This window comes from Canis lupus, chromosome 34 (assembly GCF_011100685.1).
Source record: "Canis lupus familiaris isolate Mischka breed German Shepherd chromosome 34, alternate assembly UU_Cfam_GSD_1.0, whole genome shotgun sequence".
Classification (NCBI taxonomy): Eukaryota; Metazoa; Chordata; class Mammalia; order Carnivora; family Canidae; genus Canis; species Canis lupus.
In genome coordinates this window covers 18,132,327-18,160,312 of record NC_049255.1, presented here as the reverse complement: position 1 = coordinate 18,160,312, position 27,986 = coordinate 18,132,327, and the positions used below count along the sequence as shown (strand labels likewise).

Genomic DNA, 27,986 nt, shown 5'->3' with positions numbered 1-27,986 from the left:
AACAACAGGGCTTAGACTTGAACCATCTGCATTTTTCTGATGCCAGGTCCTAGAGAACTTTTCCCACTATGCCTGCTGCACTGTGACATAAGCAAGTCACTTAGCCTCTTGAATCCTCAATTACTTTGCCTACAGCAAGAGAGGATCAGTGGTGTATCAGTTAGCTTTTACTCTGTAAGAAACTGCCCTAAACAGCAGGTTTTACAACTGTTTTATGTAGCTCTTGATTCTTTTTAGAGTGTCCTGATGGCTGTTCGGGTCAGGACTGGCTCAGCAGATTTCTACTGGACTTTCTCATGCTTCTTCTGTGATTAGCTAGTCCATCTAGGATGATCTAGTATAGCCTCCCTGATAGTTCTTATGGTTGGTAGACCATTGGCTGGAGATTGGCTGCTTATCAAGTGGGGCACCTTCAGCTTTCTCCTTAAGGTGTTTCATCCTCCATCAGGCTTGTACACCTGGTGCTCTCAGGGTTCAAGCACTGAAAGAGAAGAACTCCACTGAGCACGCTCTTTGGAAATCCTTGCGATGCCACATATGCTATTCTCTCATCGGCTAAAGCAAGTTATGTGACATGGTTTACACTAATTCTTGCCTCCTGGTGTTCCTGTCTTTGTGTAACCACTTCCCCCTGAATGAGGAATGGACCTCGTGACTTGCTTCTAATGAATAGAATTCTATAAAAGTGATGGGATATCACTTCTAAGATTGGGTTTATAAAAGACCATGACACTGTCTTTGACTCTATGTGCTTGCTCTGGTAAAGCAAGCTGCCACGTGTGAACTGCCCTACTGAGAAGTCCACGTGTCAAGGAACTGAGACAGCCCTATAGCCAGTAACCAATGAGGAACAGATCTCAGCCCAACAGTTCCTTGAGGAACTGAATCCTGCTACCAAACAGTGAGTGAGTGAGCTTGGAAGCAGACCCAACCCCAATTGAACCTCTAAATGAAAATAATGCAGTCCTGCCCTATACTTTCATTGCTGTCTTGTGAGAAACTTTGAGCAGAGGACCTACCCAAGTTATACTTGACCCACAGAAACTGAGTTGTTTTACCTTAGTAGTGACTCCTTACATAGCAGTAGATAACTAATACCCATAGCTAAATTGAGTCAGTGGGAGAGAATCCAGGGTTACAGGCAGAGCAATTATACAAATTATTCACACATATTTGCAAACAATTTACTATCAATGGACGTTTTGTGACCTTTGGAAGTCTGAGATGGAATAATTTTCACTACTTCAACAATTATTTGTTCTATGTGTTTAGAACTGGGAACAAGATGGTGAACAAGACAGAGGCCATGTTCCTGCCCTCAAGGAGCTTACTTACAGTTTGTGGCAGGGGAGAGGAAGAATGGGAAAAGATATTAGTTCAATAATTCCTTCTTTAATTATTTGTTTAAAGTTATATAAATGGAGAATGTGTTAACAGTCTAGGTTGGTCAGAGAAAGCTTCTTCGAGAAAGTGGCACATCAGCTGGAGAGGCAGGCAGACAGAGAAGGAAAGAGGAAAATTCTTAAATTTTGTCAAGGGGAAGTGGAGAGGTGGTCAGCACCAATGGGACAAGTTCCTGTATATGATTAAATTGTATCTTATGTAATAGTGATGTTGTGGGTTATGGTTTTAGAGATAAGTACAAAAATATGTATGGATGAAATTATTTGTCTGGGATTTGCTTCAAAATAATCTAGTGGCAGGGTGGGGTCAGGAGTGGGTGGGGCTATAAATCATTATTGAAACCAGGCAATGGATTTGAGAAGGTTTATTATACTAGCATCTCTATTTTTGTATATATTTCATTTTCCATAATAATACTTAAAAAACTTGTATCCTGACAACACATCCTAAAGGCTGTAGGTCTATATATTTGAGAGGTCACAGGACATTTAGACACAGGTCTATATATTTGAGAGGTCACAGCTCCACTGCAGACAGTAGAGGTTAATAGCATCTTTAGGGCAAGGGGCTGGAATGAATTTTGTGTTATAGAAAATGTAAAGGCTTCTCAGCTGCAAACCATGTGGCAAACATAAAGTATAGGGTATTTGGGTAATTTACCTTGCCTCCAGGTGAAGTTGCTATGTTGCATTATTTCTCGCGCTCATTTTTCACTAGCTGAGATAGTATGGTTTCATACATAGTAGAATCTTATAACCTGTTTCACCCTAGAGTAAAAGGCAGGGGGAGGATGTTGTTGAAATATTAGCAAAATGCTGTAAAGATTCTGTTATAGGGCCTTATATAAAATGGGTAGTATTAGAGTGCTTATGGATTAGTGAAGGAGAGACAACATAGGGTAGAAGAGATAGGAATCCCCCTTTGTTCAAAAAATTCTGGGTTGGCTTGCTACAGCCATAATGGATTATGGATTTATTTGATTAAATTTTCCTTTTACTCATGTTATTCTGAGGTGGGTCAGACTGTGAAATTAATAGCCAGAATAGATAGATGTTATGAGTCAGGGATGTATTTCATTAGGATTTTTTTCAGGAGAGGGGCGCCTGGGGGTGAAGCTGAAAAGATGATGCTTCATGTTTTTTTTTTTTTTATGCTTCATTTTTATAACTGTTTCAGTGTTAGGTTATTGGGGGAACCGTATTTTGTGATTTTTGATTCAGACCTTTCTTGAAAATTCCCTTCCCACCAAATTGAGTCTCTCCCTAACCCCTAATAAATGAAGACTTCACTAGAGTCAGAGATATGCAAATTACATTTCCCTTCTCAAGCCAAGGTTAAATAAAAGGGAAAATTATGAAAGATTGCTTATGGCAGCAAGGGTTTTCAGTGCTTGAAGATGAATTTTGTTATTTCAAAAACCATGACAAAAATCTCCTTGTCAGAGCAAAGCAGGAAAGGAATAAAGTACTGGAGAAAGTGGACCTGGGCATAAACATGTTCCCACACAGCATTTGTACTGAAAGGCTTTGTTGTTGTTCCCTGAACCTTGGCAATTAGAGGCATTTTCCTTTGCTCTGAAAAAACGTTTGGCAAATAACGAGAGTAGGTCCCCTCCTTTTCTGTGTTCAAGGCTAGGTCTGGCCTTGTTGCAGGGAAACACTAATTCCCAACCATGCTCCCTGGGCGCAAATGGTTTGTTTTCCCTTCACTGAATCCAGCCCAGGGTGGGTTCTCGGCAGCTGAGCCTGGCATGGAAAATCTATTTGGAGCAACTTGTCCCCAGGAGGGAAGAAGGCAAGCTGATTTGTGCTGAGAGGCGCAGCCACCATCCCGACCAGTCACACCCGCTGGCCAGGGCAGGCATTAACACACAAAGGCACATACAAGAAAGAGTCCATGGCAAACAGGAGTCCTGTTTGTGTGCCCACACCCACACACAACTCTACCCATATATGCACTGCGCACACACACTCGACATAGTGGTCACAGGTACCACAACAACACATACTATAGGTATATACACAATACATACGTAACCACATCCACTTATACACTGTACACACGTACACAGACATACACAACTGCACATTCTACACAAACCACACAGACTCTACCTCCCCCCCCCCACACACACCACCCACACTCCACACCGGTCGTATACATCCACACCACACACTCCTGTATATACTACACCACATCACACACCACATAATGGTCACATTCATCACGCACACCACACACATTCCACGTGTAGCACGTACACACTTAACACGTCCAACTACACACACATACCCACCACACCTACTCAACCTAACAACCGTCCCCACCCACGTACCACATACACACCAACCTACACATCCACGCAACACATTCCACACACCAGTCCTGTGCACCATAGATGCGTCTCTCTCTCAGGCACACGCACACCCGGGTTGCTTTCCCGCTCTGCAGTTGGGGTTGCAGCCCCCAGAGAGACTGGGGCGGGCGGCTCGGGTCCCTGGCGCCCGGCGGAGCGGCCTCGCCCGGAGCGGGAGGCTTGCCCTGGGGGGAGTGCGCGCGAGCGTGAACGCCCGTGCGCGCGCCTCGGAGGCGCCTCTGCTCACCCTGGGAGGTGTGTACGAGGGAACTGTGAGCCGCGTGGGGCGACAGGCTGCGTGTGTGAGAAAACCTGGCGGGCAGCTGCGCAGGGCCCAGCCCGCCGAGCGGTTCGGGTGGGCGTGTCCTCGGTGTGCACAGCCCTCGGTGGAGGTCCCGAGACGACCCACCTCGGCGGGAAGTGCGCGTGTAAGCCGCTGTGCGTGTGAACACCACGCCGCCGAGCCGCGCGTTCGTTCATCATGGCCGTCCGTCGTCGGGGTCGGTCTCGGAGCAATGAGTGAATGAGTGGCAGGCGCTCGCTGTGACAGGAGGGCACCCCGGCAGCCTGTGAGGAGGCCGGGCTCGCGGACGGGCGCTCGGCGCCTCCCGGGGCTGGTCGGCGCGTGCGTGTGCGTGTGCGCGTGCGCGTGCGCGTGGGGACGCGGCGCGCGCCGCGGCGGAGGGAGGGGGGAGGAAAGGAGGCGGCGGCGGCGGCAGGCCCAGCCCCCGGTCGCAGCGCCCGGGGCGGCTCCTCGGCGAGCCCGGGACCTCCGCGCTCCCGCCGCCGCCACCAGCACCGCCGCCGCGCGCGCTGGCGTGACTCCCGGCCCGCGCCCTCCCACGTCCGCAGCCGGCTCGGCTTCCTGCCCGCCCAGACGCCGCTTCTCCCGGGCTCCCGGCCTGGGCTCCGCGGAGGGAGCGGAAATGAGTGCGGCGTCGGCGTCGGCGCCCGAGCGGGGTTGGAAGAGCGAGAAAGTGGACGAGGCTCAGGCCCTCGCGCGGAGTTGCGCTGCCCGCAGACCCGACTTCCAGCCGTGCGACGGTCTTTCCATCTGTGCCACGCACAGCCATGGCAAGTGCTTCAAGCTGCACTGGTGCTGTCACCTAGGATGGTGTCACTGTAAGTCGAGCCGCGTCTCCCCGCCTTCCGCCGGCGTCCCGGGGCGCTCGCGAGTCGCGAGGCTGGCCCGGGTCGCGGCTGGGACCCCGGGGCCGCGGGGGCTCCGGGCGGGCGCTGCCCCGGCGCCGGACACCTCGGTTGGCGCTGCCTTGGCAACGAGATGAAATCCCAGGGGGAGCCTAGCCTTAGCCACTTCTACAAAAGGGGATCTCCCCGTCCCAGGAAAACTAGAGCCTTTTTCTTTTTTTCTTTTTTCTTTCTTTCTTTCTTTCTTTCTTTCTTTCTTTCTTTCCTTCTTTCTTCTTTCTTTTTCTTTTTTTTTTTTTTTAATCTGAAATGGCCAGGCAATGTGTTGAGAAATGGTAGAGCACTGTCAGAGTTGACAACCAGAGGGGAAGCCTTTTTTTTTTTGCCTTTTTTTTTTTTTTTTTTCCTTTTCTCTCCACCCAGGGTTGGTGGTTAAAGATGCTCCCCTTTCTTTCTCACTTTTGTCTTTCTCAGGCTGCTCTTTAAAAGAAAGAGCCCTTGGAAATCGAATTGTGGCCCATTTATTGTATCCAAATTGAGACAGCGCTAAAGTGTAAGGGACAGCTTCCAAGAAGTTAACAGTTTGGAAGGGTGAACTCCTTCAATACACAGTTGTAGCATATAGAGCCAATATAGGAGACTGCTTTAAAATTACAAAATACAATGAATGAAAAGAAGCTTTGATAATATTAAGCCAATTTTTAAAAGCCAGAACTAAATGGTCGAGGCCTTTTCTCTATGTTTATCCTGTGTTTTTTTTTCAAATGGATTAAACTTGAGTAGCCATTTGATCAGAATTCCACAATTTGATTAGTTCATGATATCAGGTCTGCTATATCCAATAAATCATTTTTTAAAGAAATGTGTTATAAACTTAGTTTCCACATACACTTATAATGAAGGTTTTTGGAGTGTTTATTCAAGGCACAGATTCTCAAAGTGATCTTAAGTTAAAATTGTTTTTTCCTTCTTGGTTAGAAAAAAATGGCTCCCAACAGGAGATGCAGTACATGACAAGTCCTTGTTTATGTTAATTGAACCTAGTGAGATATTTTAAATTGAATTTATGACTTAAAGGATAGTGAATTCCTACATTTTCTATTTATATTGAACATTATTGATTTGTGTGTGTGTGTTCTGTGTGCTGATGGGTCAGTTTCTTTCTGTAGTTCATTATTCCTATTGCTCTCAGATCCATTCCCCATCATAAAGCATTATTTCAGCGAGGGACGGGGTACAAAGTTGGAAGTAGCAACTGTAGGAAACCTGCGATGCTGAAGTGCACAAGTATGATGAATCTGATGAGAGGCCATTTCTTGGGGAAGTATAGAATCATAGTATAGAATATAAGGAACAATAAAGATGGTCAGTTCAGTGCCTGTCTTATTTCAGCAGTCTCTCCACTAAGTACAACATTCCCGATGGGAACCTTGCAGTCTTCTCAGGCAGCTTCTAAAGACATCTTTGATTCTTAAAACACTCTCCTATGGAGCTAAAATCAGTTTCTTTCTAACTTCTTTCCACTGGTCTTATTTCTACCTTGCGAAATCTTACAAAACAGTCTAATCCTTTTTAAGATCATGGCTTTTTCAGCTCTTCAGATACGCATATGAATTTTCCACAGACATAGACTGTCTTCTCTCTGTATTCCCAGACGTGCTCACAGTGTCTGGCCTGAAATGGATTTGAAATTCATGTTCATTGAGTGACTGACTGAAAGTAGCCATCATTTTCCTCTCAAGGCATTGTTTTCTTCTATTTATAAATTTCTGTTATCTCCTGCCTCCCCTTTTGTGGCATGGTATCCAGGGTCTTGAGCATCCTGGTTGTTCTATTCTGAACATGTGCCAATACGATTATGATCCTTTGCAGACTGTGACCCTTAGAAGGATACACAGCATCCCAGCTATGGTCCGATCAGTCCAGAATCCAGCAGGACTGCTGCCTCCCTTTTTGAGATACTGCTGCTGCTGCATCTAGCATCACATTAGCTTTTCTGATATCATATTGAGCTTGCTGCTGTCAGACTGAACTAAGATTGTTGTCAATTAAAGCCATTAAGCCCCTTTTTTGTTTGTTTTACATATGTGGCAATTAAGTCATGGGACTTGCCCATCTCCCAGTTCTGTATGTATTTTTTTTGGACACTGTTTGATACCTTAGATATTTTTTCCCTATTAAATTTCACCTTAATTAGAATAAGCCCATTTATCTGCTTATTGTTGTTTTCTCAGATCCCAGCTCTTTCTTAATACGTATTTGAGCCCCCTAGTTTCATGTCGGCCATATGTTGGATGCCAGCAGTAGTATAGTAACCTTTTGCATCTTCGTTCAAATTATTGATAAAATTGTTGAATAGGAGAAGGCCACAGATAATAGTCCTGAACCATGCGAGTAGAACTGACCTTCAAGTTGATGGTAGTTCATTAAGAAACACTCATTATTATGGTCATTCAGATAATTAGCTAGCACTTAATTGTACTGCTATCCATCTTATATTTATCTTATCCATATGGTGTAATGGGAGCCTGGTCATATACCTTTTTGAAATCCTACTTTGTTGAAATCTGATAATTCTTATTGCTGCTTTTTGATATATGATCTTTCTATAAAGACATTCTTTAAAAAAAGAAAGGAAATTAGATTAGTCTTGTTATTTAAGTTGGTTCCACAAATGCTTACCATTTTTGTTTCTAAGTGAAGCTATTTTTTAAATAAATAATCTGAATTTAGGAAAGGATTGATGTCGAGTATACTGGACTATTGTCACTTCTGTTCCTTTTTCTCTTTTTTTTTTTTTCTTTAAAAAAAAAAAATCAGGTCTACATTTATTTGCTTGTTTCCAGTCTTTGGCAACCCTCCAGGTCTCCATGCTTCCTCCACTGGCAGCAATTCAGTGATCACATTCATGAAGAGCTTCATTTCATTTAGAGCAGCTAGGTGGTCTGTAACAGTCTTATCACCTAAATTGGGAATCAATTTTTTCTACTTCCCTTTCTTAGCCCAAATATAATTTTTCTTGAAAAAAAAAAGTAGAGCTCACACATTTGAGAAATTCTGCTTTCTTTTGGCACTCATGAACATTACAGCATCAGTCCTAAGCAAAATTATTTTAATTCTATTAAACGGGTATTGAGCACCCTTTCTTTGTGAGAATTATTATGGAAACTGGGGATACAAATATGAATACAGCTGGATCATGCCCTTTAAGCAGAGTATAAGGACACGAGATTCATGCTATATTTATTTTTATATTCTTTAAAATCACAAGTGATATGGGTGAGAAAACTATCAATTTGTCCACCAAATCAGAAATTGCTGAAATGAGAGGACCACTTTGATACTTGAGAGATTTCAGATCAAATGAAGAAAGTTTATATGTGGTTTGTATTAGAGTTGTGAAATTCATAACTTTATGAAATTGAAAAGGCTGATTATATATATGTTCATAAAAGATATAAAACATGTATACATAGATCTGGTACTCGATTTATTGTTGAAGGAAATGGTGTATTTGCATAATGGCAGATTTTGAGTACCATGTCTGGGAGGAAAACTATGAAATGTTCTGTAGGTGTCACTGTGAAAGAGAGATGATTGGGTTAAATAAACTATGGCTCTGAATGTGTAACTTTTTTTTTCCCCAGTAAGGAGTGATATTGGAAGGAATTAATGAGCGGAGCATCCCAAGAGGAGTTTTGAGAGAGAGAGAAAAAAAAAAAAAGGGGGCATGGCTTGGCTAGGGAAGAGGCATGGGGAAGAATAAATCATATGCAGATATTATAAAGTAGATTTTGTGGGTAGAATAGAGTATTTAGAAGGTATAATACATTAAATTGTTGAGATGTAAGAGATGAACAGGAAAAGTGATAGAAACCTTAACATTATAGCAATAATATGGGCAGTTAGAGGAATGAAACTAGCAAGGGAGGTTATTTTGGTATTAGCATAGAAAAAATAGAAATTTATACAGTAATATCCATAAGTGGAAATTGGAAGAGATTGCATTTGGAGAGCGAGGAAGAGGAAAGTTTATAAAGGATAATTTCTAGATTTCTGCCTCATGCAACTTGGATGGATGATAGTGCCATTCATTCACTAACAACAACAAAATACTGAGAAGAACTAGGGTTTGGCTGAACATAGATTGTGAAACCAGTTTTGAATAATGAATCCATGGAGACCATGAATTCAGTTTTGGATCTATTGAGTTTAAGCTTTCTTGTTATCATATGGTAATGTCTGTAGGCAATTGGTTGTAGGGACCTAGAACTTAGAGGAGAGGTCTGCACTAGAGATAATATGGAAGTCATTTACTTATTTGTAGATTGTAGTAGGGGCCATGATGAAGCAAGAGACTATAGTATGAGAAATGAAAATCCTTAGGCTTTCTCTTTGGAACACTAATATATATTTAGAGTCTGGGTACAGGTGGATCAACTTGTAGTAGAGTCTAAGAAGAAATGTGAGAGAAGAAAAATGTGGAGAGGTTTTTTTTTTTTTTTTTTTTTTTTTTTTTGCAGATTTTATTGCAGAAGCCCAGGGAAATGAGTGTCTTAAGAAAGAGTTTTAAGATTGGGGGCTCCTGGCTGGCTCAGTCGGTGGGGTGTGTGACTCTTAATCTCAGGGTTGTGAGTTTGAGGCTTATGTTGGGTGTAGAGATTACTTAAAAATATTTAAAAGAAGAAAGAAAAAAAGAAGGAATATGGAGATTAAATCAGTTTTTAGCCGGTAGTTTCTTAGATATTGGCAAAATATACAAATAACGACCTTCTTTATTATTGAAGGGAATGAAACATTTAGTCCTGCAATAGTAACTTCGGGAATATATTTAATTGCAATATTTAGTCAAAGCTATTTGAGATACTGAATTCTTCAAAGTAGAAAGAAGCATAGAATAACAGGAGCTGGGATACCTGGGTGGCTCAGTCAGTTAAGCATCTGCTTTCTGCTCAGGTCATAATCTCAGGGTCCTGGAATCAGGTTCCCTGCTCAGCAGGGAGCCTGCTTCTCCCCCTCTCTCTCTGCAGCTCTCCATGCATTCTCTGTCAAATAAATAAAATCTTTTTAAAAAAATGAGGGACAGGAGCTGAGAATTAGGACACAGAAATTATAGTTAATATTTTTTGAGTGATTATTTTGTGCCCGAGTAAGCTTATTATGCTAAGCACTAAATAGACAATTATGTCATTATGTCCATTCTACAGTTGAGGAGAAAGGCTTAGGGGGAAGTTAAGTAACTTACTTTGGGCACATAGCTAGTAAAAGTAGAGACTGGATTTGGATCCAGGTCTGTCTGATTCCTAGGACCTAGCTCGTAACCACCATAGGTTTGAGGTTCTACAGAGCTATTTATTTATTTATTAAAAGATTTTATTTATTTATTCATGAAGAGACACAGAGACATAGGCAGAGGGAGAAACAGGCTCCATACAGGAAGCTCGATGTGGGACTGGATCCTGGGACTCAGGGATCACACCCTGAGCCAAAGGCAGACCTCTACCTCTGAGCCACCCAGGCGTCCCAACTACAGAGCTATTTAAAATTAATATGCGCATCAACAGTTTTTTTTTTTCTCCCCATTAAAGCCAGTGATGGGGGAAAGTTGTTAAGAAATGGGTGGAAAATTGTAACAGTTGCAGAAGTGAAATACAGAAGAATGAGAACTTAAAAGGAGGTCATGGGATGTGATGGGGAATGAAATCTAAGTTAAGAGCTAGGGAAGAAGTGATGAGAAGGTGACAGGGGTGGGTGGGGAGTGTATGTGGTATGATGTTGGTGCCATTAGCAGAACTCAGAGTTGGCTTAATAAAATCACATAATAGATGAGTTCAGTTTTCTGCAGAAGACGTTTTAAAGGATGTCTTTTTCAGATTGAAAGCAGGAAGAGTGGGACTTGACGTAGTCTAATAGATGATATTAACATATCTAAAGAAAGACTGTCACAGCAGAAGGTGGATGGGCAGCATGGAAATACAGAAGAAGGAATTGGAGAGGCAGAATTTGGAAATGTTTTTTTCAGGACTGTTCAGAGAAGGTGATAACACTGCCTAGAGCTTAAATATCTGGTTGAATTATCATACAAATATTTGGCTATAATTCGGTTTCCTATTTATAGATTTCCTATAGGGAGAGAAGGAGCTGTTTAGAGAATTTAATTCTCAGGACCTTTGGGCAAATACATTTCTCTCCATTAGTTAGTATATTAGTATTGTAGTTTTTGTGTTATTCAATTTGTTCTATTTTCCTGCTTCTGTACAATTTAGGGGAAACTCAGAAAGTCAAGTTGGATTTCCTAAAGGGCATTTCAGTCATATCAATAACGGTTGTTACAGAAAATATGTTTAAGAAGTTTGATGGTGGAAACTAGCAAAAAAAAAAAAAAATAGTGGCCATCTGATTGGATGAAAGAGTCAACGAAAGCTTTTTTCCTAAGAATGAGAGTTTTTTACCATGTCTAGTGGTTGAAGGAAGGGATACAGATGTCAAGAGGACAAGTGCAACGTTAAGATCTAAGTGAGATTCCTTAAAGCTTTTCAGAGATAGAGAAAACTGATAGATTTTTTTCATCATCGGGCTTCAATCAAGAACACACATCAATTTAACAATAACAATGACTGTGCTTATATGTAGGCATATCTTTTTGCATATAATCTTTATATATGCAGGCATCATCTTTCTGCATGTGTCAGCTCATTTAAACCTTACAACAACCCTGTAAGGTAGGTATATGAGGTTGTTATACTCATTTTTTTGGAAGAGGAAACTTGCTGGTGATCACATATAGTCACTTTGGATACATATGGTACAAAATCTCAACTGGTAACCAGGGCTCTGGGTCACTTGGTTCCATTCAAGGTGCAATGAGGATGATTTTCAGCTGTTTTAAATTCTTTCTGGAACAAGCAAGATTAAGTAAATGGAGTAGAATTAGGATGGTTTCTGATTTTAAAAGAAGGGCAATTGTATGCAATATGAACATTTTCAAAGTTGTTGCAAACAGTATAAAACTGTGCTTTTAAAAGCTAACAATGTATTGGTATAATATGAAGCTTCAGTCATCTCCTATTCTCAGCTGACTAACTGGGGCAAGTCACCCCCCCCCCCTTTTTTTGTTAGATTTGCATGCATACCATTAATTATTGCTGGCTTCCATGCCTATTGAACCTAGGGACTTAAACCAAATAGCTTCTGAGGATGTTTCTAGGATAATTTCCCAAATTCCAAAACCTTCATTTTATTTAGGTTTGTTTTCTTATACTGTAGAATTTCATTAATTAAAAGAACATTTTATTTATTTATTTATTTATGAAAGAACATTTTTAGAGAAATTAAGTGTTGTTAATTCCAAACAATAATGGGAACACGTGTTTAACAATCAGAAGTTGTCTAGTAGAAAATCTGCTTTCTTGAAAAATAAGGAATCGTTTATACATAGAACGAGGAAGGCAGAATGTAATCCTAGAAAGGACACGGGCTGTGGAATCAGACACACCTTGGTTTAAATCATGTTTCCTCCATTTATTGGCAGTGTAACTTTGGACGAGTTACTCAGCCTCTTGGCTTTAATATTTCATCTGAAAAAGAGGAATGAAAATCCTGTTTCACAGGGTCTTTGTGAAGATTAAATGACAAAGCAAAGTACTTCAGGTATTCAGTAAAGGGTGACATAAGGCCCTTCTCAAAAAGAACCAAACAAACAAAAAATGGAAATACCAGAAAGTAGAATTATCCTGAGAGCAGGCTGTGGCGTTGGACTGTTTGAATCCCGGCTCTGCCCACTTAACTAGTTCTGTGGTTTGGGGGAAGACAACCTCTTTCAGTTTCCTCACTTTTAATGTGGGGATAATAATAGTACTAATCTCACCGTGTAATGATCGTCAGTCCTCAGCTCTGGTGACTTACACCTTCCACAAATGCCCTCATTTAATCTGAAATTCACTTTGTGGCTGTGTTCCTTTGTTCAGTGAAACACTCAAAAACAACAAAGGCAGTAAAAATATGCATTTTGAATATTACATTTAGAAATCAATGAGTTGGGGATCCCTGGGTGGCTCAGTGGTTTAGCGCCTGCCTTCGGCCCAGGGTGTGCGTGATCCTGGAGTCTCGGGATCGAGTCCTGCATGGGGCTCCTGGCATGGAGCCTGCTTCTCCCTCTGCCTGTGTCTCTGTCCCCCCCCCCCCCCATCATGAATGAATAAATAAAATCTTTAAAAAAAAAATTTGTAGAAATCAATGAGTTTGTTACCCTCATTGTTGGAAGGCCTATTTTATAATAGTTACTATGTGATGATTACTTTTTGTCATGAAATCATACAGTCTGCTGCAACTCCCAAGCCCCTTCTGTATCCTGTTTTCCATCATTGTTAAGCAATGGATAGTTCTGGTTAATCAGATACACCAGTTAATAGAGAGCTTTCATTTATAGCAAATATGGGTCAACAGGTTTCAAAGAATCAGAATATTATAAGAGTTACATTGTATTAAAGTGAAATGGAATATATTTAACTTTAATGATTTAGAAGCCTTATCAGGATCCTGTGGTGATACTTAGCCATCATTTGGAATGCTGATTTTATATGGAAAACGGCAGAAGTGCTACTTGATAAAGTAGTCCTGGCTGCTAGAATGCTGGAGAAAGCAGACTTAATTGTAGTCTTTGCAAATTGTTTTACTCAGATTCACAGAATTTTTGTTTTGTGTTTCTCATGATGTTATTGTTTGTTCATCAGTTTTCTGATATTTAACAGTATTTTGTAAGCACACTGCCAAAAATGTGCAATATCTGGAGTGCCAACAATGTATAATAGGTCTTTCCAGCTGTTTCTGCACAATACTCTAAAACAATCCCTTCAGGACAAATCCTTTAACTTGCCTGGTGTTTATCCATTTTTTTTTTTTTAATTTTTATTTATTTATGATAGTCACAGAGACAGAGAGAGAGAGAGAGAGAGAGAGAGAGAGGCAGAGATACAGGCAGAGGGAGAAGCAGGCTCCATGCACCGGGAGCCCGATGTGGGATTCGATCTGGGGTCTCCAGGATCGCGCCCTGGGCCAAAGGCAGGCGCCAAACCGCTGCGCCACCCAGGGATCCCTGTTTATCCATTTTAAAGCTAGATGTTTTGGTGTAATACAGGTGTATATTTCTTCCTCTGCATCTCATTATAACAGACTTAGATTTTAGTGAAATAAAAACATTAAGGGTGTAATAATTTGATATTTTATAGAAAAGTCTATATGTTAGATTTATTTGCTTTATGTTTTTCTGTCTACACACATACATGTATGCATACATACCTTTTCCTAAACTATTTAAAAGTAAGTTGCAAGTATCATGATATTTCACCTATTTCAGCATGCCTCTCAAGACTGAGGACATTTTCCTATATAATTACAATACTAATCACATTGAAGATAATTAACACTAACTCAGCAGTGCCATTTGATATAATTTCCTTAATTGCCAAAAAATGACTTTTATAGTTGACTTTTTAAAAAATTCAGGGTCCAGTTGAGATTCATATATCTCATTTCATTATATCACTTTAGTCTCCTATATTTTAGAATAATCACACTTTTGGGGGATGACATTGAAATTTTTGAAAAGCTCAAGTTAACTGTCTGTATAATGTTCCATATATTTATTTAATTGCTTAATCATGATTAGATTTAGTTTAACATTTTTGTTGAGTTACTGCATAGGTGATATTGTCCTAATAGTATTACGTAAGGAGACATAGAATGTCAAGTTGTTCCAATAATGCTAAGGCAGTAACTGAGAAGTCCATTATAAAGACACCATTTCCCCTTTGTTGCTTTTTAAAAAATTTCATTCTAAAACAGATATGGTTTTTAATACAGTTATCTGTGGGATGACTACTTTGGCACTGAATGATATCCTCTTCTCTAACAGACTTTAACTTAGCAATTTTAGTATTGACTGAAGAGTCTTAAGTGGATCACCTATTACATTGGTGGTTGCAAAATAGTGATTTTCTAATTCTGCCATTCTTTCTATCATTTTATGGCATTGTTTTATAAAAGGTTTTTTTCTACCTGCATCCCTTCAAGTATTACTATAGATAACTTGGTTCTTTTTTATTCATTATGTTATAATTAAGTACCATAACTTTTTTTGATGCTCAAACTGTCTTAAACTTGGCCAGAGAGAGCCCCTTCAAAGCTGGCTTCTGTGTCCTTTTGAACATGTCCCTATCATTTTTTGAGTACTTATTTTCTGGAACAAATTGTTCCAGGCTTACCTAGTAATTTTTCTGCCTCAGACCAGAAATCCATTGTTTTGTTTGAGGATCCCAGGTTCCTTTTAGAGATGAATGGCATGGAAAATATTATCTGGGCTTTTGGTGTGCTTATTTCTACTAGGATGTTACTGGATTTAGGCCCTTTCAGCAGACAGATCTGGGAAATGTATATGTGCATCCTTTACTTCCCCCATTCTGTATTTGTACCTCACTTCTCCATGGGTAAAAACCCTATAGTTTCTAGTACATCATCATATTTACTAATTTCCTTTATCCTTAGCTACACACAAGATAGTTTTAGGGATTATTGCATTAACACCACTACCAACAGCAAGCTGATGAATGAAGTTCAAGATTCTTTGCATGTTTCGGTCTTTAGGCTATATTCTAGGAAGGATGTATAGTCAGAGCACCATGTTCAAAAGTTTCTTGAATTTTTTTTTCTGTGTGGCTATCAAGTTCATTTATTTCTGATTCTAATCAATATTGTGTTCACTTTTTTAACTTTTTAAAATTAACCTTTTTATTTTGAAATGTGTAGATTTATATGCTTTTGTGAGGAAATAATACAGAAATATCCTGTATACTTCATCCAGTTTTCCAGTGGTAGCAGCTTACAAAACTGTAGTACAGTATTACAATCAGAGAATTGATACTGATACAGCCAAAATAAGTAACATTTCCATCATTTCAAGGCACCTCATGTTTCCCTTTTATAGCCACACTTACTTTCCCTCCTACCCCACCCCCTCTCAATCTCTGGCAATCCCCAATTTGTTCTCCATTTCTATAATTTTATTATGTCCAGGAGGTTTTATAACTCATACAGTATGTAACCTTTTGGAATTGGCTTTTCTTCACTTTTGTCTCTGGAGATTCATCCGTGCTGTTGAGTGTATCAATAGTTTCTTTCTTTGTGTTGTTGAGTTGTATTCCGTGGCATACATAGTTTAAACATTCACACATGAAAGGACATCTTGTGTGGCCAGTTATAGTTATTACAAAAAAACCTGCCATAAGGGGATCCCTGGGTGGCTCAGTGGTTTAGCACCTGCCTTCTGCCCAGGGCATAATCCTGCAGTCCGGGGATTGAGTCCGACATGGGGCTCCCTGCATGGAGCCGGCTTCTCCCTCTGCCTTGTCTCTGCCCCTCTCTCTGTGTATCTCTCATGAATAAATAAATAAAATCTTAAAAAAAAAAAACCTGCCATAAACTTTTGTGTCCAATTTCCTGTTTGAACAAAAGTCTTCATTTCTCTGAGATAAATGCCCAATGTTGCAGTTGCCCAGTCCTATGGTAGTTGCATGTTTAATTTTTTAAGATGCTGCTAACCTGTTTCCCTAGAGATTGTACCATTTTATATTTCCACCAACAATGTAGAAGTGATCCAATTTCTTCTCCACATTCTTGTCAGCATTTGGTGGTGTTGCTCTCTTTATTTCAGCCATCCTGATGGGTGTGTACTGATAACTCATTTTGATTTTAATCCGCATTTACCTATTAACATTCATGTGCTTATTTGCCTTTTGTGTATCCTCTTTGGTGAAATGCATTTTATCTTTTTTTTTTTGGGGGGGGGACTTTAGTTTCTTAGACTACTTTTAGTTTTACAACAAAATTTACATGGAGGTAGAGATTTCTCATATTTTTGCCGCCATGCATGCATAGTCTTCCCTAATATTAATATCACTCATTAAAATAGTACATATTTTACTGAGAGTGAAACTACATTGACATTCATAATCACCTCAAGGACCATAGTTTAGTTTACCTTATGGTTCAGTCTCGGTATTGTACATCCTATTTAGACAAATGTATTAGGACATGTATCTATCATATTATCATTGCCCTAGAAATCCTTTGTGCTCTGCTTCTTTATTCTCCCCTCATGCCCCCAGGCAACCATTGATCTTTTTATTGTCTCCATAGTTTTGCCTTTTCCAGAATGTCGTGTAGTTGAAATCATACAGTAGCCTTTTTAGATTGGCTTCTTTCACTTAGTGATGTGCATTTAAGGTTCTTTCATGTCTTTTCATGACTCAGTGGGTCGTTTTTTTGTTTGTTTGTTTTGTTTTTTAGCACCGAATGATATTCCATTATAAGGATGTATCCCTTTTATTTATTCAACTACTGAAGGGAATCTTGGTTGCTTCCAAGTTTTGGCAATTACAAATAAAGCTGTTATAAACATCCATGCACAGATTTTTGTGTGCATCTGTTTTCAGCTCTTTTGGGTAAATACCAAGGAACGCTATTGCGGGATTCTATGGTAAGAGTAGGTTTAGTTTTCTTTGTCTTTTCTTTTATTTCAATTAATTAACACATAGGGTATTATTGTTTAGTTTTCTAAGAAATTGCTAAGCTGTCTTCCAAAGTAACTACCATTTTGCATTCCCACCAGCAATGTATGAGAATTCTTGTTGCTCTACATCTTTGCTAGCATTTAGTATTATCAGGGTTCCAGATTTTGGCCATTCTAATAAGTGTGTAATGAACTCTCATATTGTTTTAATTTGTGTTTCTGTGACGACATATGATGTGGAGTATCTCTTATATGCTATCTGTATATCTTTGGTGAGTTGTCTGTTGAGATCTTTGAACGATGTTTTTAAAGATTTTATTTGTTTATTTATTTATATGTTTAGAGAGAGAGCACATGAGCAGTGGGAAGGCCAGAGGGGGAGAGAGAGAGAGAGAGAGAGAGAGAGAGAGGGAGAGAATCCCAAGTAGACTCCTCACCAAGCACAGAGCCAATGTGGGGCTTGATCTCACGACTGAGACTATGCACTGAGCTGAAACCAAGAGTTGGATGCCCAATTGATTGAGCCACCCATGGGCTGCTGGCCCATTTTTAAATCATATGTCTTGTAGAGTTTTTAGAGTCTTTGTATATTTTGGATAGCAATCCTTTATCAAATGTGTGTGGTTCTTTTTATTATATGGTACCAAATTGTGTTTGCTAACAGTTTATTAAGGATTTTTATGTCTGTATTTATGAGGGGTGTTGATCAGTATTTTTCTTTTTTTTTTTTTATTTATTTATGATAGTCACAGAGAGAGAGAGAGAGAGAGAGAGGCAGAGATACAGGCAGAGGGAGAAGCAGGCTCCATGCACCGGGAGCCCGATGTGGGATTCGATCCTGGGTCTCCAGGATCATGCCCTGGGCCAAAGGCAGGCGCCAAACCGCTGCGCCACCCTGGGATCCCAGTATTTTTCTTTTTTGTGTTGTCTTTGGTTTTGGTATCAGGGTAATAAAGGTTCATACAATAAACTAAGAAGTTTCTCTCCCTCTTCTGTTTTCTGAAAGAAATTATTTAGAACTGATGTTAATTTTAATTTTAATTATTTGGTAGAATTCTCTAGTGAAATCATCTGGGCCTGGAGATTTTCTTTTTGGGAGTTTTAAATTACTAATTCAATTTCCTTTATAGTTAAGAAGTTCTTCAAATTATTACTAATTGGTAAACCATGGTAGTTCATCTTTTTAAGGAATTGGTTTGTTTCATTCTAAGTTGTCAAATTTATGTGTGTAGAGTTGTTTATAGTATTCCTTAATTATACTTTTGATGCTTGCATAGTCTGTAGTGATATCCCATACTTCATTCCTAACATTGCTAATTTGTATCTTTTTTCTTTATTCCTTGTCAGTCTTGCTTGGTCTGTCAATTTTATTGACAGTTCTTTGTTTCATTAATTTTTTTCTATTGTTTTTCTGTTTTCAGTATCATTGATTTCTCCTGTCATCTTTATTATGCCCTTCTGCTTGCTTTGGGTTTATTTTATGCTGCTGCTTTTTTATCTTCTTGAGGATGGAAATTTAAGATTATTAATTTAAGACTTTTCCTCTTTTATTTTTTTTTAAGATTTTATTTATTTATTCATGAGAGACAGAGGGAGAAGCAGCCTCCCTGCAGGGAGCCCAATGTGGGACTCGATCCCAGAACTCTGGGATCATTCCCTGAGCTGAAGGCAGATGCCCAACCAGTTAGCCACTCAGGTGTCCCTCTTTTTTTTTTTTTTTTTTAAGTAGGCTCCACAGCCAGCAGGGAGCCCAACATGGGGCTTGAACTCATAACCCTGAGATCAAGACCTGGGCTGAGATCAAGACCTGGCCTGAGATCAAGAGTCAGACACTCAATTGACTGAGCCACCTAGATGCCCCTCTTCTTTACTAATATATGCATTTATTGCTATAAAAATCCCTCCCAGCACTGCATTAGCTGTGTACTACAGATTTTGAGATGTTTTATTTTCATTTTTATTCAGTTCAATGTATATTTTGATTTCCTTTGAAACATCTTTCTAACCCATGGATTGATTGATTGATTATTTATTTATTTATTTATTTTTTATTATTATTATTTTTTAAAAGCACTTGTTAGCATTTAATGAACCTCCCCCTATGTGGCTTCAAGCTACTAGAACGCAGGCGCCCCCCACACCCTTTATCTTCTCCTCAGTTCTTCTACTGAAGAATTTGGCCTTCACGATGACAGGCTGTTTTGGGAGCTTTCCCTTTCCGAAAACTGTAGTAGCCCGATCGCACCACATCGATAATAGGAGCAGCTCCAGGCTTGTTTTTGGCAGCATTCACCCGTGTCTGCTCACTGACTAAGGTCCACAGTTTATCAAGGTTGACAGTTGGGCAGAAGCTCCCGTTCCTCTTTAAGTGCTAATGTCTCATACCGACTTTTCCAAAGTAACCTGGGTGATATTTGTCGAAGTTGATCCTGTGATGATGCACGCCACCAGCATTACCCCGGCCTCCTGGGTGCACCCGGTGTTTGCCGATGCGGCCGTGGCGTGGCTCACTGGACCCCGAAGTTTCCGGGTCTTCCTCAGTCTGGATGGCATGTTGGCGGCCCAGAGGAAAAAGGCCCATGGATTATTTAAAAACGTCGTGTAGGGATCCCTGGGTGGCGCAGCGGTTTGGCGCCTGCCTTTGTCCCAGGGCACAATCCTGAAGACCCGGGATCGAGTCCCACGTCGGGCTCCCTGCATGGAGCCTGCTTCTCCCTCTGCCTCTGTCTCTGCCTCTCTCTCTCTCTCTGTGTGTGACTATCATTAAAAAAAAAAAAAAAAAAAATTAAAAATAAAAGCGTTGTTTAGTTTAGAAGTGTTTGGAGATTTTCCTGTTACTTTTATGTTTAATTGATTTATAGTTTGATCTCCTGTGGCCAAGAACACACTTTGTATGATTTTAATTCTTTTAAACTTGTTGAATTTTGTTTTATGGCCTAGATGTCATTTAATTGTCATGTGACAATTAAAAAGAATGGGTATTCTGCAGTTTTTAGGTGAAGTTCAGTAAACATCTACTAGATCCTATTGGTTGATTGTGTCGTTGAGTTCTGCATCCTTGCTTATTTTATGTCTAAATGTTAAGTCAGTTGCCAAAAGAAGAGTGTTGATGACTCCATCTAAATTGGGAATTTATTTATTTCTCCTTTCACCTCTGTCAGCTTTTGCTTCAGTTCTGTTGTTTGGTGCATATATGTTTAGAATTACCATGTTGTCCAGTCAGATTGAGCCTTTTTTTCATTATCAACTGTTCCTCTCTGTCTCTGGTAATTTTCTTTGCTCTTCTTTTCTACTTTATCTGATATAGATACAACACAACTGCTTCTGTATATTTAAGGAAATCATCAACAAAATGACAAGGCAACCTACTTGAATGGGAGAAAATATTTTCAAATGATATATCCAATAAGGGGTTAATATCCAAAATATATAAAGAACTTACATAACACCAAATAATAATGATAATCATTTGATTTTTACAAATTCAGAGAACCTGAATAGACATTTTTCCAAAGATGACAGACATCAAACAGACACATGGTGGGCAGCCTGGGTGGCTCAGCGGTTTAGCGCTGCCTTCAGCCCAGGGCATGATCCTGGAGACCTGGGATCGAGTCCCGTGTCAGACTCTCTGCATGTTTCTCCCTCTGCCTGTGTCTCTGCGCCTCTCTCTCTCTCTCTCTCTGTGTCTCTCATGAATAAATAAATAAAATCTTTAAAAACTAAAAACAGACAGACACCCGGAAAGATGCTCAACATCATTAATCATCAGGGAAATGCAAATCAAAACCACATTGAGCTATCACCTCACACCCATTAGAATGGCTAGAATAAAAAAGACAATAAGTACATGTTGACAAAGATGTGGCGAAAAAGGAGTCTGTGTGTACTACTGGTGGAATGTAAATTGGTGCAGCCACTGTGGAAAAACAGTATGGAGGGAGATTCCTCAAAAAATTAAAAACAGAAATACCATATGATCCAATAATTCTATCACTGAGGATTTACCCAAAGAAAACAAAAGTACTAATTCAAAAAGGTATTGAGATGATCATACGATTTTTATTCTTTGGGTGGTGTATCACATTGATTTGTGAATGTTAAGCCATCCTTCCATCTCTGAATTAAATCTTGCTTGATTTTGGTGAATGATCCTTTTAATGTACTGTTGAATGTAGTTTGTGAATATTTTGTTGAGGATTTTTGTATCTGTGCTCATCAGTGATACAGGTCTGTAGTTTTCTTTTGTGTATGGTGTCTTTGTTTTGTTTTGGTATCTGTATAATTCCGGCCTCATAGGATGTATTTAGAAGCCATTCTCCCTCTTGTACTTTTTGGAATACTTTGAGAGTGAGTATTAACTCTCCTTTAAATGTTTGGTAGAATTCAGCTGTGAATATATCTACTCCTGTACTTTCATTTTTTAGTAGTTTTTTTGATTACCAATTCAATTTTATTACTTGGTCTGTTGGTCTGTTCAGATTTTCTGTTTCTTCTTGATTCAGTTTTGGAAGACTGTATGTTTCTTGGAATTTAATTATTCTAAGTTGTCTAATTTGGTGGCATAGGATTTTTTTTTATAGTAGTCTCCTGTAATTTGTATTTCTGTAGTGTCTATTGTTACTTCTCTTTTGTTTTCAATTTCATTTATTTGGTTTCTTTTTTTTTTTTTTCTTGATGAGTCTGGCTAAAGGTTTATTGATTTCGTTTGTCTTTTCAAAGAACCAGCTCTTGGTTTAATCTGCTCTGATCACTTATATTTGAATTTTTTATCTTAATAGGTAAGGAACTATTTTTTCCTAGCTGCCTTCAAGATTTTTTTCTTTGTCTTTAGTTTTCAGAAGTTTGAATGTGATGTGTCCTCGCCTGGATTTTTTTTTGGGGTTTATCCTGTTTGTGGTTTGCTCAGGTGCTTGAACCTATATGGTATGTCTCTAGCCAAATCTGGGAGGTTTTCAGTCATTATTTCTTTAAATAATTTTTCCACTCTGCTGTTTTTTTCCTTTCTTCTGGGGACTTCAGTAACACAAATATTAGATGTTGATGTTGTTGTTGTTGCTATAGTCCCATGGCTTTAACAGTTCTGTCCATTTTTTTAAGTCTGTTTACTCTTTCTATACAATTGGGTACTTTCTGTTGTTCTATCATCCAGTCCATTGAAATTTTGCTTTTCCCATTCTTTTGTTGAGCCCATCCAGTGAGCTTTCTGGTTTAGTTATTATATTTTTCAGTTCTCATATTTGATTCTAATTTTTCTGTTTGCTGAGACCATTTCTTTTTTGAGACTTTCTGTATTTGCCTTTGTTTCAAGCATACTTATAATTGCTCACTGAAATATTTTTTGAAATAATGTCTACTTTAAATTTCTTGTCAGATTATTCTAACATCTTTGTCATCTCAATGTTGGCATCTATTGATTGTCACTTTTCATTCAGTTTGAGTTCCCCTGATTTCTTGGTACAGTGATTTTCAGGTGAAACCTGGGTTTTTTTGTATTATAAGATTCTTGATCTTTTTTTTTTAAATAAATTTTTATTTATTTATGATAGTCACACACACACACACACACACACACACACACACACACAGAGGCAGAGACACAGGCAGAGGGAGAAGCAGGCTCCATGCACCGGGAGCCCGATGTGGGATTCGATCCTGGATCTTCAGGATTGTGCCCTGGGCCAAAGGCAGGCGCCAAACTGCTGCGGCACCCATGGATCCCAAGATTCTTGATCTTAAACTCTCAGGTTTTGCCAGATTTTTTGATACCACTCTAGCAAGGGAAAGGGGCACTTCCTTATTACTGCCAGGAAGAGGTAAAAGTCCAGGTGCTACTTTCAGCCTCTTCTGACACCTAGAGGGGGAGTATTGCTTGTTACTGCTAGGTGGGAGTGGCTCTGGCTCTCCAAGGGGTTTCCACTGACCCCACAGTAGGGATGACTTCATTACCTAACTTTCCACTAGATCTCTGACACCACTTGAGTTAAGAAACCTTATTCGAGCTTTTCAGCATTAGAAATCCAGTTTCTTTCTCTCCCTCTTGTCTTTGCTGTCATGGATTAGGTGGAATACACAGTTTTTTCTCTGATGTTAAGTTTTCTGTCATGCTAGGTTGCTCCTTGTCCTTTGGCCAGAGAGAGCAGACATATGTTGGGGCATCTTTTGTCTGGTTCTATTGGCTTTTTTGGTTGACATTTTGTCCAAGCCTGGCATATAAACCCACACAAAAAAATTGGGAACTCGCTGCCATATTGTTACTTAGATCCTGAGATTGCTAGCTGGTCAGCCTTCTTTTCTTCCTTCTTAGAACTCATCTTCTGTTTTATATATAATGTCTAGGGGTTTTAGTTGTATTTAGTACAGAAGAATAGGAAAAAGTATGTCTACTTCATCTTCCTGGAAGTATTTGTCTCTATCTTGATTTGATTTTAGTTTTTGGGTATGTACTAAAAAATCAAAACTATATTATATAAAGAAAAACTGAGAAAAATCTCACTTATATTTCTGTACCTTCTACCCCATTCCAATTCACCTCCTCCAGATACACATTTTTTAAATTTTCTGTTGTATTTTGCGTTTCTTTCTACAGAAGTAAGTGTATTATGTGTGCACACACATTTGTGTATTTATGTGCACATATACATTCTTATTTCACTTTTTAAAAAAATTTTTATTTATTTATGATAGTCACAGAGAGAGAGAGAGAGGCAGAGACATAGGCAGAGGGAGAAGCAGCCTCCATGCACCGGGAGCCCGATGTGGGATTCGATCCCGGGTCTCCAGGATCGCGCCCTGGGCCAAAGGCAGGCGCCAAACCGCTGCGCCACCCAGGGATCCCTTATTTCACTTTCTTAAACCAAGCTAATCATACACTATTATTGCCTCATGCCTTTTTAGTTTACTATTTATTTCTAAAAACCATTTACTAGCCATTCATGGAGATCCTTCTCATTTCTTTATACATGAATAGTGTTCTGTTGCATCTATATGTACAGTAGGTTTTTAACCAATTTTGTTATTGCTGGGCATTTTGGTTTTTTCCTCCTATTTTGTTACAATTAATGTTGCAGTGCATAACTGGTATATATATTGCTATATTTTTGTAGTGGTGTATCTTTAGAGTGAAGCCCTAGAAGTGGGATGGCTGGATCAAAGAATAAATGCATATTTTTTGTTAGATTTGCCAAATTTTGCTCCATATGGGTTGTACCATTTGTCTTCCTGCTAGCAGCACATAAGAATGCCTATATTTCTCACAGTCTAGTAGAGTGTTTGTCAAGCTTTTGAATTTTGACTGATGTGATTGATTAGAAATGATATTTCATTATATCTTTAGTTTTCATTCCTCATGTTATAAGTGATGTTGAGCATATTTGTATTTGTTTTTACATTTTTCAAAGACATTTTCATTAAAAAAAAAAAAAGACATTTTCACTGAGTAGAGACTTCCAGTATATTGAATACATTATTCCACTTTTTTCTCATCTCATTGTTACTATGGAGAAGTCAGCTGTCAATTTGTCATTTCTTTGAAGGTTATCTCTTTCCCCTCTGCTTTCATATGGTCTCTTAGTCTTTGGTATTACACATTTTATTGTGTTTCTATATGTGATATTCTTTTTCTTCTGTTTGGGATTCATTTAGCTTTTTTAGTCTGTGGATTGATGTCTTTTCTCAGTTTCAGAAAATACTTGACTACTCTTCAAATTTTATGATTTCCATATTCTCAATATTTCTTTCCTTTGGAACTCTAATTAGATGAATTTTATATTTTTTACTTTATCCATGACTTTTAAATTCTGTTTCCTATCATGAATCCCTCTGTCATTCTATCTTGCATTCTCAATAATTTCTTTAGATATGCCTTCTGGTTTACTAGCTTTTCAATTGGGTTTAAGCTGTTATTAAATTAATCCATTGAATTTTTTACTTATTGTATTATTTTATAGGCGTTCTATTTAGTACTTTATCAAATAGTCGTTTTGAAGACTTGCTCATTTTAATAATTACCTTGTTTTTACTCATCTTTTCAATTCCTTTTACTTCTGTAAACATAACAAGTATACTTATTTTATATTCTGTTTCTGATTGCTCCAGAAGTTTTGTAGATCTGATTCTACTGGATTTCCTAAGAGTCTTGTTCATTTTTATATCTTGTAATTTTTTTTTAACTGTGAGCACCTACTTCTTGGAATGTTATCCATGGGAATTCCTCCAGCCAGGATTTGCTTTCATTTCTGCTTACTGTCCTATGGGCACTATTAGTACAGGATTGCTTTAAAGTAAAAAAATAGCAACATATTTGGACCACTGGGAAGCATGAAGTTTGGTTAAAAATGATAAAAGGACAGCTTTTGCTTAGGAGTTTTTTTTTTGTTGTTGTTGTTTTTCTTTTGCCTTCTCTTCTCATATGTCGTTAAGTTTCAGATTTATAAAACCCCTGCAGGAGTATGTTTGTTTTTAATTTAATATTATCACACTGATATCAACTTCATGGGGAATTTCTTCTTAGACTGTTTGGTAAGCCTTAAGCTTTGTCTCTTGAACAAAGCTCCCAAAAGGGTATATAAACCAAAGCTCAAGTTCACCTATTCCTGCACATATCCTCAAAGTAAATACCATGTTCATTTATACATTCATTTCACTGAGTTTCTGTCTTTACTTAGATTTTGCCCTTATAATTCCATACTTTTTTTCATCAATGTAGTGGGAATATTAAAATGTTTTCTAGCATTTAAAAATTATGTTTGGCAGGAGGGTTAGCCTGGTTGCCTAGTAAACCATATAATTGGAAACAAATCTATTTTTAAAATTCCTACCGTATGGTATGTCTTTTTAAAAGTTGCTTCAAAGCTCTTTTTGGAACAACATGGAGTATAAATATATGGACATATGAATTCAGTATAATAGGCAGTAAGTACAATAATGATCTTGTTAGCCAGACATTAGACTGTAGAAAACTCTACTCTAACAAGGTATTACCACTTGGTTCCTTTTTGTTGAGTAGTAAGTGCCTCCATTCAGATCATGTAGGAATTATCATCTGATCAGAGACTTAATATGGTTAACTTTTGGGTCAAATTACAACTTATATAAAATTATTTTGTGGGTAAGGTGATAGCCATTTGATTGCTTACACTTTTAGCCTGGCAATCATTTAAGAATTATTTTTTAAAGCCACAATGAGATACCACTTCACACACACTCTGAGGCAGTAATAAAAAGGGAAGATAATAAGTATTGGCAAGGATGTATAGAAATTAGAACCCTCATGCATTTCTGGTGGGAATGTAAAGTGGTATAACCAATTTGGAAAACAGCTTGGCAGTTACTCAACATGTTAAACATAGATTTATCATATGACTTAATTTCACTCCTAGATATTTACTCAAAAGAAGTGAAACATGTCCACATAAAAACTTGTGCACAAACGTCATAGAAGTATTATCCATATTGTCCAAAAAGTGGAAACAACCCAAATGTCTGTCAAGTTGATGAGATAAATAAGGTATGATCTATCCACACATGGACTGTTACTTGGCAACAAGAAGGAATGAAGAACTACTACTGGTACATGCTATAACATGAATGAACCTTGAAAACCTTGTGCTAAGTGAAATAAGCCACACCATTCATGGTATGATTCCCTTTGTGTAAAATACCCAGAATAGGTAAGTCCATAGAGACAATAGATCAGTGACTTCTGCTAGCTAGAGGAGGGAAGAATTGAGAGTGTTTTAGGGTTTTCCAGAGAAATAGAACCTGTACAAAACACACACACTCCCCACACACACAACACAGAAAAGGAGATTTATTATGATGAATTGGCTCCTGTGATAAAGGAGGCTAAGTCCTACTATCTGCCGTCTGCAAGCTGGAGACCCAGGAAAGCTGGTAGTGTAATTCATTTTGAATCTGAAGGTTTGAGAACCAGCAATGCTGATGGTTTGAATCTCAGTATGAGAATTAGAGAAGATGAGGTGTCCCAATTTAGGCAGGTAGAAAGCAATAAGTGGTGAATTCCTTCTTCCTTTTCTTTTGTTCTTTTCAGCCCTCAAGGAATTGGGTGATGCTTACCCACATGGGGGAGGGCAGTCTACTTTACTGAGTCCGTCAAATGCTAATCTTATCCAGAAACACCTCCACAGACACACCCTGAAATAATGTTTAACCAAGGCACAATATGATGACAAAATAAATAATTTTATGGTTGACATAAAATTAATCACAGAGAGTGACTGCTAGTAGGTATGGGGTTTCTTTTCAGGATAATGAACATGTGGAATTAGGTAGTGGTGATATTTGCACAACTTTGTGAATACACTAAAAACTGCTGGCTTATATACATAAAAGGATGAATTTTATAGTGTGTGAATTATATGAATAAAAAAGTTGTATGAAAAAAATCTTAATTTTATATCTTATATTGAGAAATAGATTTCCTTTATATTTATTTCTTTTTTTTTTTAATTTATTTATGATAGTCAGAGAGAGAGAGAGAGAGAGGCAGAG

At 38.7% G+C, this 27,986-nt stretch overlaps 1 protein-coding gene, 1 long non-coding RNA gene and 1 pseudogene across 2 annotated transcripts in view; 1 reads left to right on the top strand and 2 right to left on the bottom strand.

Annotated features, from left to right (window-relative positions):
- Nucleotides 1–1,753: 1,753 nt before the first annotated feature.
- LOC119867501 lies at nucleotides 1,754–4,353 on the bottom strand. Its single transcript, XR_005383814.1, has 2 exons — nucleotides 4,170–4,353; nucleotides 1,754–2,171 (listed from the first exon to the last, which is right to left on the bottom strand). It is a non-coding gene; the product is annotated as an uncharacterized LOC119867501 (long non-coding RNA).
- Nucleotides 4,354–4,555: 202 nt separating this feature from the next.
- C34H3orf70 (chromosome 34 C3orf70 homolog) overlaps nucleotides 4,556–27,986 on the top strand; it is a 78,701-nt gene continuing 55,270 nt past the window's right edge. Inside the window, exon 1 of the mRNA XM_038583608.1 lies at nucleotides 4,556–4,882. Coding sequence (XP_038439536.1) covers nucleotides 4,687–4,882 — 196 coding nt within the window. The 5' untranslated portion in view covers nucleotides 4,556–4,686. The remainder of the gene's footprint in view (nucleotides 4,883–27,986) is intronic.
- LOC100685185 lies at nucleotides 19,535–20,027 on the bottom strand (annotated as a pseudogene).